Genomic DNA, 12,284 nt, shown 5'->3' on the forward strand with positions numbered 1-12,284 from the left:
GCTGTCAAAAGAATACAGTTATCAATGAGTCTTTAAAACATTGAGAAGTCTTATCTCGAAATCTGTCATCTGAATGGGGCTCTTTCTGCAAATTAATGAATAACCACAATGCCTTAGAATACATTGACAGATTAGGTAGAATGTAGAGTTAATATTATAATAAACTAACATAAAAAGATTTCTAGGTCTTGTATGTAATGATTTTGATAAATAAAAGATTCTCTTTTTATAAAATACTTAAGCAAATAATTAGAATAAGATTCCTGGTTTTGATGGGAGATCACCGCAACATTAACTTGTCTGGACTAATGTTCAACCTAGGTATCTTATACAGACAACCATAGTTCAAAATGTCTAGATTAGTACTTCTGTTTCCTAAGTTTTTCACTGCTGCCATCTAGACATTACAGTAAATCACACATACTTTCACACATTTCATACTGCATCACACATGTTAACAGTATACATTTCTAAAAGCATTCAAATAATCACAAGACATTTTTTGGTGTGATGCAAACAGATTTTAATCTTTATTTGTGGTCACATGATCAGGGCCACATTAATCTATTAATACAACTCATGTAAAGAGAATATACTAGTATTGATTGATTGCTCTTTGGTGATTACATAGGGTTTCCAAATAAGGAAGTCTTGGGCGAGATGTCCTATTTGCAAGAAGTCAATGTGGAGCTTTCCGTGGTGCTATCATACAGCTTAAAGGGATACTTCACCCAACAATGACAATTCTTTTATCATTTACTCACCTTCGAGTTGTTCCAAATCTGTATAAATGTCTTTGTTCTGATGAACTTAGAGCAAAATATTTGAAAGAATGCTTATAATCAAGCAGATCTTGCCCCCCTTTGACTCCTATAGCAGGAAAACTACTTTGTCTTTTTTTGTTCTGTGTAACACAAAAGACATTTTGTAGAATGTAGGACAGCAAACAGTTCTGGGTCACTTTTTATGACCATTGTTTTTTTCCTACTATGTTAGTCAATGGGGGGGAAACTCTGTCTAGTTATACACATTCTTCCAAAAATCTTTCTCAGAGGTTTATCAGAACAAAGAAATGTATACAGATTTGGAACAACTCTAAGGTGAGTGAATTATGACAGAATTTTCATTTATGGGTGAAGTATCCCTTTAAATATACCGTTGCTAATGTGGGTGCTGTCCATGGTGCTGTGTCATAAAGTAGAGGAAAAAAAAGGAAAACGAACTCAATATAAATCTACAATTCTTATCTAAATATATAGAGAAGCTGATATCTAAACCATCATGTGAAGGTATACAGCCTTTTGTGATGAGCATCTCTGAGATTTGTTAAGGAAAAATAAATAAGGCAAAACAAAACAAATAAACTTGACTTTTTTCTTAAAAAATAAAAGATATTTGAGACTGTATTTCACAGTTATCAGTTTTACTCCTCTTGGGCAAATTTCCACATTTCAGTCTTTTGAAACCCAGTCTTTTCAAAAAGGTAGAGCTATTTCCATTCAATATCTTCTATGGTTTCTGGCAATCTTTTGTTACTGGTTTCAGGAAGAAGCCAAGCGACGGCACCAGAAAGGATGGCCAACGAGCAGAAAATCATCTCTGGGACATCTTCTAAGAGCATGATAAGAGGAGCAATGGAGGCTGCCAGCCGAGCCATGAAACTGGTGTAGCCAAGTCCATTCTGCCTGTTGATGGGAAGGGGATGCATTTTCAAAACTAAGTGAGCTGAAAGTGATTTGAAAAGTGGTCTAATGGTGCTCTTTAGTAATACGATCAATCTAACCTTAGGACCGTGGGAAAGATCTCTGTGGTGTACAGGAACACGGTCGTAAATGAAGCCTCTGAAAGCCCTTTACCCAGCACCGCGATTACAGTCCTGAACGTCCAGTACTCTTAACACATATTAACAGAGAAGAGATTTTAGGTCAATGGCTATGTTTAGAACTGTTTATGTTTAGATACTATATGGCTATATATGAATATTTCTTCTCTGTCATACACAAGTGTTCTTTATACAAAAGGGATGCAAACCTGTAGGTGTGAGGATATTGATGAGTATACAGAATCCTGTTAATATCAGTGTCCCGGACTGACAGACCCTACGGCCAACCTTGTTGAGACAGAAGTAAATAAGGATTTTTGCAGGCAGCTCTATGGCAGCGTAAATGAAATGCGTCAGAAAAGGGTTGAGCCCAAAGCCAGTGATGTTCAAACTGATGCCATAGTATGTAGACGAAACACCGTACCTAAATAAATAGAGATAGAAGGCGATGTATATCATTTACTTAGGAATAGTTTAAAAATGGCTATATTGCAATGTATTGCTGTATTTCAGTCAACTTCTTAGAATGCATGGTTTTAGGTTAATTCAATACTATTTCATCTGACCAAATTTGCAGAACACTATTTAAAACCAACATTCATCAAAAGCACTAAATCAAACTATTGTTCGGTACTACATCAAACTATTACTTGCATACTTGCAATACATCTTGTAGTTTTATGCAACTTCATCCATATAAGGTTCAAAGATGGCATGCAGATTCTCCAATAGGGACAGTTCCCCCCCCCCAAAAAAAACAGAAAATCTGATGAACACAGAGAAAGCTTTTCGGAATAATGCTTGAAACCAAAAGAGTTTTTGGACCCCCATAGTAGAATAAAATACAATGGTTGTCAAAAGTCCCCAGAACTGTTTGCTACATTCTTCAGAATATCTTCTTTTTTTGTTCAACTGAACAAGGAAAATCATAAAAGCAATTTTTCCTACTAGGCAATGGTGGCCATGAACTGTTTGGTTACAAGCATTCTCCCAAATATCTTTTCTGTGTTTATGAGAACAAAAACATTTATACAGATTTTAACAACTTGAGGTTAAATGATGGTAAATGATGACAGGATTTAAAGTTTTGAATGAACTATCGCTTTCGGGGCATTTCTCTACCTTTCACAATGTGTTGCCCTTTGTTTTCACAACCTCCCTGAATTGTGAAACTTTTTACAATTATAAAATAATGTATTAAGATAATTGACAAATGCGCACACATAAACACACACACACTTACCACACTATGGCTGTAAACAGTGCAAGTCTCCTCAGACGTGGGGTTTTAAATAGGTCTAAATAGGTATAACTGTGGTCCGGGTTATCTACATTCATCAAATTTATTAGAGTCTGTGTAAAAAAGAAAATGTTTTAACCACATTGTTGGATTTAATATAGCTCTATGCATAAATACTGCACAGTTGTGAATAATTGGAGAATGTATACCTCTGGCTTGATTTTCGACATGAAGTCTTGTTTCTTATTATACACAGCACATTTTTCCAGATACTTGTATGCTTTGTCTGGCTTATTATTGGCTATGAGCCATCGGGCTGATTCAGGGATCCACCTTTAAAAACATTACCCAATTATTCTCACCACATACTGTATTAGAATTCTCTCTACAAACCAGAACTATTACGTCAATATTAGAAACACAAAATTAGAAAAGAGGATTGCAGGAGTGAAAGTATTTCAATATGTCATTCTAAATGCAAAGACAAAAGAACAGAAACAGTCTTAAATAGGGAGCAAGACTGTAAACTGAAGGACATAGCATGCTGTCTGCTATACAAATGAATTATGTTATTGTTGACTAGAAAAACAGAACGCTTCGATCATTCCAGCTGGGGAAAAAACATGACCCTGGCAAGCCCTGACTGAGAAGGCATCACAGTGCTCAAGAACACACAGAACAATGGTGTTTCCTTACCACCAGGTGGCTGCAGCGAGTAGAAGAGGAGAAGAGACAATAATGATCAGCATCCTCCAATCAGTGACCAGAAAGGCAATGCAGGCCAGCAGCATATTGCCTACTACCCAGGAAAGACTGCCAAACACTCCAACAAATGTACGGTGCTTAGTGTCCACCCACTCAACGCCTACCGATTACAAAAATTATTATGAAAAATTACAATGTATATAGATAGAATTGCAGACAGACAGTTACGCTTTGGCAACATCAGTCCTCATTTCAGAGAAGAGGATGGTGAAACTTACTGAGCACAACTGATATGTTGGAGATACCCGTCAGAGAAAATCCGGTTAGAAAGCGTAAGGTAGCAAACATGATAAAGGTACTGGAGAAGGCGCTAGCAGCACTGAACACTATAGCTAAGATGTAGGACAACAGCAACATATTCCTACGACCATACCTACAACAACAAAAAAACATGCAGCTAAACAATGGCTCCAAACTTTCAGCAATGACTGTTGTTGCATCAATGGGAAAGAAAGAAATGAAAGAATCATTTTAAAAGGAGTAACTACAAAGCACATCTTCGTCATTCATTTCACTCATCATTATATTATATGCGGACCTGGATCACAAAACCAGTCTTAAGAAGCACAGGAACATTTTTAGTAAAAGCCAAAAATACATTGTGTGGGTCAAGTGATCGATTTTCTTTTATGCCAAAAACCATTAGGATATTAAGTAAAGATCATGTTACATTAAGATATTTTCCTAATATAATTTCCTAACCTAAATATAACTACTTTATTTTTGTGAGTGGATGGCCTGTTATACTGCCTCTGATTAACAAATTGTTTTCATTTAAAAAAAATTAAACGGTTGTATATACTCCAGATATTGTCCTATCCTAACAACACATTCATCAATGGATACCCATAAGACTGGTTTTGTTGTCCAAGGTCAGATATAATAATTATATTAACATTTAAGGCTACTTCATTTTGCGTGTTAAAACTTCCTTACTTGTCACTGATCACACCAAAAAACGCAGCTCCGATCATGACACCCACAAAAAATATGGTTCCTGATGCCTGGTTCAGCCCCTTCTTGTCACAAACTAAATCAAACTGAAAGAGAAGATGAGAGGCTGTCAAATTAGAGAACTATAAGATGAATGGGGGATATTGGCAACCATGACACTTCACCTGTTTTGCCAGAGTCCTGCTAAATGTACTGTTATCATACTCCCATCCATTCTGACACTGAACTAGAGGAAACTCTGGAAGACTGGATGAGTTTGACAGCAGGTGGAACTGAGGATGAGAGAACATTTGACAGGAAACAGGAGTTCCATCTTCATGTGCAGGAATACTGACAGTCAGTTTTTCTTCCTGACTCAAATTGCCCAAGATCCAATCAGCATCCAGATGGCTGATGTCACAGTGGTGAGACGGGATGGCAGTGATAAAGTTGTTCAAAAGGAAATGACATGGGAGTGTTAGACGTGGTATGGCCAGTAGCATGACCAGTGCGATCTGGTATCGCCCAAATCCATTTGCCTCTTCCAGAATAGTTTCAAACTTCATATTGACCTGGAACAAAATATTTCATTTATTTATTTCTAGGTGATAAAGTGCACCAAGTACAGCTTTGACTATGCTGACCCTAACTGACCCTAGACATTTAAAGGGATACTTCACCCAAAAATGAAATTCTATCATCAATTGCTCAGTCTCTAGTTTTTCCAAACCTGTATAAATTCCTTTTTTTTTGGTTGAACACATAGAAAGATATGTGGACAAAAGCTTGTCAAAATAGTTCAGTGATCCCATTGACTATCATAGTAGGAAAATTAAAATAGTATTAAAAATCCCTTTAATAAGGTGGCGCATTGCTGTCACATAGATTACATTATTTTTAGTCAATAATGTCATAATAAAGAGATAATATGTTACGTAAAAATAAAATATATTGTTTAAACAGGATAATATGTCGATAAAATGTTATATTTTCTGGTTAAAACAAGATCGTGGTGGGGTGGCATGCATAAGTGTCTTCTGCCTTCGTGTTGTGTGCATTCGCATTCATAATACGTCCGTCTGAGCGGCCCAAGCCCCGTTCCGGCCCCATATGTTAGCGGCCCTCCAGGAAAAGTCATTTATATTAATTGCAGTGGTTGTCTGTGATCTTAAGCCCATGCAAACAGCCATCTCTGTGATTTGGTGGGTTCATATATAATTTCTCAAGGTTTTATACACAGTTTGAGAATAATGGAGGCTGCTTTGAAGTGTTTTGGTATTATTTCAGGTGCTGGGTGATATCCATAAGTTACCGAAAGATTCCCGTTTGTTTATTTATCATGGAAACTCTCGTAACATTTGAGGCCCGCGATCAGGGTGATCTTTAGTCCGGTTGGCCGGTCTCAAATGCTGACAGGTACTGTCATATATCATTAAACGCAATACAACTATAGGCTATACAAACTATACGCGAATCCTTGATATCACATCTAGGAAATAAGTCAGTAAATTTTAATAAATCATTCTGTGCGAATGCGTCACAAGAAATACTGATGTGGGGAGGTCATTTATAAATCACAGGAGGTCTCCAGATAATACTAATGCACTGCGAAAACTGTAAAGAGTGCTAATGTGTAACCTAACGTTACGTCTCGAAAAGGGATTCACAAAAGGCTCCAACTAGGAAAAATGCTATCCATTCAAAGCGGTGGGTGTTTACTCCCAAGTGTCTTCAAGGCGCCACGCCCATTAAAACAAAGCGTTTGCAGAACTGACCTCAAAACCTGAGTAGAAAAAGCCAATTACTAATTGATTTTGATGTTTTTGGATTTAAAAACCACGCAAACATCATAATTAGACCTCACAAGCACAATTCATAAGACATTTATCGTGCGCGCTGTTCTGCAAAGAGCCATGCTCTCGCATCATTAAAACATAAACGGTTGTTTCATTTTACCTCACTGCATGATATCACTTTAGCAGTTGATTAGTATTGATTTCGGAAATTATTTTAGGCGTTTAATTAAACGGACCCTGATGTTTTGATGGTTGTATCTAAAAAAACGTACATCCTCCTAAACTTGTGGTAAGACAAGAATATAATGTAGCTTTAAGATAATTTTTATTCATATCTGCCAATAAATATCTGCTTTGAATCCTATTTTTTTTAAGTCTTTGGCTATTATGTATTTACTTCAGTCTCTAAATAAAGTTTCTGATGCAGATGTACTGTTATGATCTGTTGTGTGTTCCACTGTTACTTTGGACTTTTAGGTTACTTCCTTTTTGCGTACCATGTTTGTAGTCTTTTGAAGTTTTTTGTGTTATTTAGTTTCCCCAGGTGTTTCTTGTTTCCTTGTTATAACAGCGTATTTAAGCCCTATGTTTCCTTTGTTTCGTGTTTATGTTCCTGTTCAGTTCTTCGATTACCTTGGTTTGTTTTTGTTTATGTCATTCATTTCAATACTGCACTAGCAACTCTCTTTCCGCTTCCTCAGTGTTACAGAAAGATCGACCTCACAATGGATCCAGCAGTAGCCCTTGTCGGCATGCGGTAAGGTAACCGTACCCGCGAGGACCCTATTCAAGACCTTCTGGACATTTCATGTGACTCTGATCTCCCGGATTGAGCCCTAATAGATTTTTTCTGTTATGGATTAAACAAACCACTTCAAGAACACCTCGTCCTTAATGGTTCCTCGAGGTTCGCTAGCCAAATTTCTGGACTGCGCTCTTCTGAGCTCTGGTTCCACTCTGACCGTGGGCCAGGAGGAGATCACCTCAAGTATTTTTTTGGGGTGGCTGTGGCCAGGAGTTTGCAGTGGTCAGTCTAGAGCCCGCTCGCAAGATGGCCACCAGTCCAGAATTAGCTGACAACATGATGGTGAACAAATTAAATTATAAAAAATATTTTAACTGTTTGGTTGTTGGAATGTCCACGTCACGTCCCATAAACGTTATTTGGTCATTGATGCGACAAATATGGTCCATTTCATTTATGTCTTCATGATAAAATCCTCAAGTCCAAGCAATGTCCAATGTTACATCGTCCTGACGAATATTGGAATCACAAAGTTACGTTGCTGAAACGTTATTTGGTACCTCTTGGTAATGAATATGGTCCGGTCGTCACTGTAATATTCTGGATCAGTAGGGATTGCAACTCAGAAGAGAAATCGCTTGATGTTGGCTGGTTTTTGCCTAGGCCTATGTCCCTCTGCGGAGAAAACATGTTGCTTTCACAAAATGGGCTAATGTTTAGTTTTTTTGAGACGTCATATTATCCTTTTCTATTACACCTCTCATTAGAATGCTTGATTCTGATTGGCCTGTCGCAATATTCCAAGGGTTATTATTTTCAAATAACAATGGCTTAAAACTAACAACACCCTGTAACCCGGATGCTGCAAATCATTTTAAGTAGGGCAGTTTAATATTACGAAAAAATGAATTATAAATATATGTCTTTTAATAACATATGTGACAATATATTCACAATTGATTAAACAAATTTGCCTGTTCATGATGTTTGAACGTCGTTTCTTACTTTAAAACCGAAACTAAGCGACATTCAGTAAAAATGAGGTAATGAAATATCTCAAATTCACATTTTATGTTCATGTTTTTTCTCATGTGGTAAGTAGCTGTGTAATAAGAAAAATAATGTACCATGAACTTATTTCTGCGATAACAACCGGCTGCCTCTACATTGTCCCTTACATAACAAGAAAATGTATCGTTTACACAACATATCCTGTCAAAACGAGACAATATGTTATCTCGTTGTAGATCATTGTATGAACATCATGTTAATATGTTGTATATAAATGTACGGGGCCTTTTAGAAAGGGAGCCTGTTGTCTGCTTCAGGTGTCAAAATGCTAGGTCACTGTTTCGTTACGAGCACGCTCAGGTCGTGGTGGAGTACCTTGAAATAAAGTACTTACAGTTAACCATGTCTACGAATGTTGTGCTTTAATCTGAGACACTGAGCTTTCCTGTAGCTCAGTGGTAAGAGCAAGGTTGTGGGTTCGATCCCAGGGGATTGCAAATACCTATGTAAAATGTATAGGATAAAGCAATGTAAGTCGCTTTGGATAAAAAGCATCTGCCAAATGCCTAAAATGTAAATGTAAATGTAAATGACACAGAACACTCATTATTATGACATAATTGAATGGAAAAAATAAAATGTATGTGGCAGCAATGCGCCCCCGTACCTTAAAGTACTGCATGAAAATTATAATTCTGATCGGGGAACACTGTGTGAACTCTTTTCAAGTCCATTCCTTTACCCTTTTCGCCTCACAGCAGGCATTAGACCACAGGAGGTACAGCACTCTGTTTGAACACTGTGCACAGCTGTGAAGACACAAGCTGGACTTGACTTAACTTGAATTAATAGTTACTCTTTGGAGAAGTATTTACTTTATTTCATATGATCAAAAAAACAAATGTACTTTTCATTCTCTCAAATTTTGGTTTGCATTCACTGTCTGCTTTATTCCAAATGTCTAATATCTTCTTTAAATAAACGATGACAAAACCAAAACATATTTCAGCTGTAGGCTACTGATCTATAGAAATGTGTTTATTTTATCACAATATAAGTTGAAAAATCAACAAGCTCTTTTAAAAAATGTTACTTGTAAGTAAGAAAACTTTTTTCCATGGAAAAACACTTACCTGCTTGCAGATGTTCGAGTGCTGAGATGTGTGACCGGCAGAGTCAAATAAAGTGCTTAAGTTTAAAACAGCACTGTATACATAAATGCAAAATGAAGCCCCTCCTCAAACCTCTGCTGCTGTTGAGTTATTCTAGTTAGTTAACTGCTAGGGGCGCCAAAAACAATTAGATCTAGAGAGCATACAGTTACTAGAACAGATCGTGCAGCAAATGTCACATAGCAGAAGGTTATTCAGTAATTAACACGTCTTTAAGGCCACAATTATAACACAAAGTACAGTCATAATGGGAGAAACTAGAGTGAGATGACAGTGATTAATCGAGCGAACAAAGTCTGTAACATGTTGAATGTGTGCATTATAAACTGAAGCGCATCTCAACCCAAACCTGCAAAAGCCCATTGACAGCTGTTAGCACTGGAATAAAACGTTCAGTCCAGAGGTTAGACTTGCAGTGGATGTTTCAATGGTTTTTATATTAAAGTCTGAACCTTTTTGACTTAAACAGACAGATGGATACAATGTGTCACTCATCAGGTGATGATTCTTGAAGACATAGTGTTCAGGATCAGCTATTTTTGACAGATGGCATAAATCCAGACGTACGCGTCTCGTTGGAATGCTTGATTGTGATTGGCCAGTCGCTACATTTGCAGATTCGCTATTCCCAGACATTGTTCGCGGATTTCACGCACAAATCGGGTTGCGGTTTTTTCGATATTTTCATTATGTACCAAATATTTATTCATGTTCAAAGGATAAATGTTAATTGATGAGTTTCTTAATGTGCATTCATACTCAGAATGAATACCTGGAAACTCAAGATATACACCTGTTCAGGACCCGTTCTCAAAAGTGTGTCTGACGGGTGGGCTACAGTACAGGGAGGTACGCAGGAGCTCAGATCAACCAAAGAGGAAAATATAGCGGTGGTATAAGACAATGCATCCGAATTCTTATTTTTACTAATGTTTTGTACTTATGTCACGTGGCACAATTAATTAAATCATGCGAGTATAAAACAGGCTGCCAAATATCACGTTTGAGCAGCGCTATACGCAGTCTAGAACGACTAAAACATTGAGGTGCTTGTACACATATATGCAATAAATTGAACCATGCTTATTTCCGAAGCAAGTTTTTGCATGTCCTACGAAGAGAAAACACGTTTCTCGTCCATTTCCGTGCGTGGCCTCGCGAGCACACATATGATATTTTTTAAAGGGACACTCCACCAATAAAAATTATGTTGTTAATTACTCACCCTATAGAGGGTATGCATATACGTTACTTTACCACGTGAGCATGTGGTAAAAAAAAACCCAGCATGACTGCTTACAATATCAGCAAATTCAATTCCGCGCAACATTTCAGTGTCCAGGAGCACCGGATTCAGTCGAAGGGAAGACGTAATGATCTTCATCGACCGAGCTGCTTGTTATTTCAGCAAATAATTGAGTGTTTTAGTCCCGGTTTCTTTGTTTCTACTATTCTCCTCAGCCATTTTGCTGCGTGTTTTACCACTCAAGGGAACGTGTCCTGGCGCTCAAGGGGGGCGTGTGCAGGCGTGTTCACGTGGGAAGGTAACAGGTTCCAAACCTGTATATATGTATTTGTTAGGTTGAACACAAAGATACCTAGATACAATACATAGGAAACCATTCAGATAAGTAAATAGAGCAATATAAACATCTTTTGGCAGTTGATTATAAAAAGGCCAGTTCTGGTCCTTGATTCTGATTGGCTGAGACGAGTTGTAAGCCATTATAAAATACCCCGATTCATAACGTCTGACCGCATTACATATCCTAAATCTCATTTTATTTACTTTATTTTATGAAACCTTGATATGCATATGGATTAACCGTATTATAAAAGCATTAAGCCCCACGAAGTATTGGGTTACAGTGCATTTTATAACAGCTAAGGGGTTTTAGGTCACAACGCCAGTAGGGGGCTTATTGCTGTATTTGACACCAGAAAAAAATGGGCTGGTTTTCATCCCATTGGGGCGAGATTTGAGGCGTCATTGGGCTTGAAATATTTCTTGGACCTGGCAACCCTGTTCCCAGATAACAACCTCTCAAAAACTAATAACACACGGCTACCAGGATGCAGCAAATTTACGTTTACATTTAGTCATTTAGCAGACGCTTTTATAGCCTGGTAATAACAAACTCTGCTAATTCACTTTGCTTTGTAGACAGAGTCTGGAAGGGCTTAATTGATATGCGTTTTCTTTCTCGTGGACGGGCGCTTGTCTGAAATTTAAAATCATTAGTGTACCCGTAAGCCAATCACATAACGTTTGGATATGACGTTTGTTATGCGCCGCAAGCTTATTTGCACGATTACAGCATGACAAGGCAATAATGAAGGACTGGAAGAGAAAGCAGAGCTGTCAAAAAAGTTCAATCTGACGATCGGTAACAGTTGATAAATTAAACGTTTCACAAAACCTGTAGGGCAACAACATCACCTCCATTCAAAATGTGAACCAAACACTCTTCTTGTTCGGGCTTTAGTTGGCAAATGGCGGGAATATTCTCCACAACAAAGCGAAAAGCATCCCGTGTCTCCATCTCCGCTGTTGAGTCAGATTTCCCTACCTACAAAATTAAATTCGGCGCTTAGAGTCTACGTCACGCCTCTTACCTGTGGAGTTTCTTTTTTTTATTTCTTAGTCAAGTATTCACAGAAGAGATGGGTTTTAAGTAGTTTTTTAAGTTGTGAGAGATGTGGTTGAGTCCTGAGTTAGGAAGAATGTTCCACCAGTAGGCTAAGGAGTTGTGAAGTAGAATGAGCGGGAAAGTGATTTATTGCCCTTATGAGAAGGCAA

General features: G+C 37.7%; 1 protein-coding gene across 3 annotated transcripts; it reads right to left on the minus strand.

Annotated features, from left to right (window-relative positions):
• Window positions 1-505: 505 nt before the first annotated feature.
• LOC130436400 (solute carrier family 22 member 7-like) lies at window positions 506-9,861 on the minus strand. Of its 3 annotated transcripts, XM_056767013.1 has the most exons (13): window positions 9,446-9,861; window positions 8,980-9,121; window positions 8,707-8,814; window positions 7,862-7,976; window positions 4,946-5,332; window positions 4,764-4,867; window positions 4,046-4,200; window positions 3,759-3,927; window positions 3,272-3,395; window positions 3,066-3,175; window positions 2,032-2,246; window positions 1,784-1,892; window positions 506-1,685 (listed from the first exon to the last, which is right to left on the minus strand). In XM_056767013.1, exons 5-13 carry the CDS (start codon window positions 5,324-5,326, stop codon window positions 1,490-1,492), a joined length of 1,563 nt encoding a protein of 520 aa, XP_056622991.1. In that variant the 5' UTR covers window positions 5,327-5,332; window positions 7,862-7,976; window positions 8,707-8,814; window positions 8,980-9,121; window positions 9,446-9,861; the 3' UTR covers window positions 506-1,489. The 3 variants fall into 3 exon arrangements, with proteins under 3 accessions (XP_056622991.1, XP_056622992.1, XP_056622993.1); XM_056767014.1 differs by lacking the exon at window positions 7,862-7,976; XM_056767015.1 differs by lacking the exons at window positions 7,862-7,976; window positions 8,707-8,814; window positions 8,980-9,121.
• Between the last annotated feature and the right edge of the window lie 2,423 nt (window positions 9,862-12,284).

This window comes from Triplophysa dalaica, chromosome 15, assembly GCF_015846415.1.
Source record: "Triplophysa dalaica isolate WHDGS20190420 chromosome 15, ASM1584641v1, whole genome shotgun sequence".
Classification (NCBI taxonomy): Eukaryota; Metazoa; Chordata; class Actinopteri; order Cypriniformes; family Nemacheilidae; genus Triplophysa; species Triplophysa dalaica.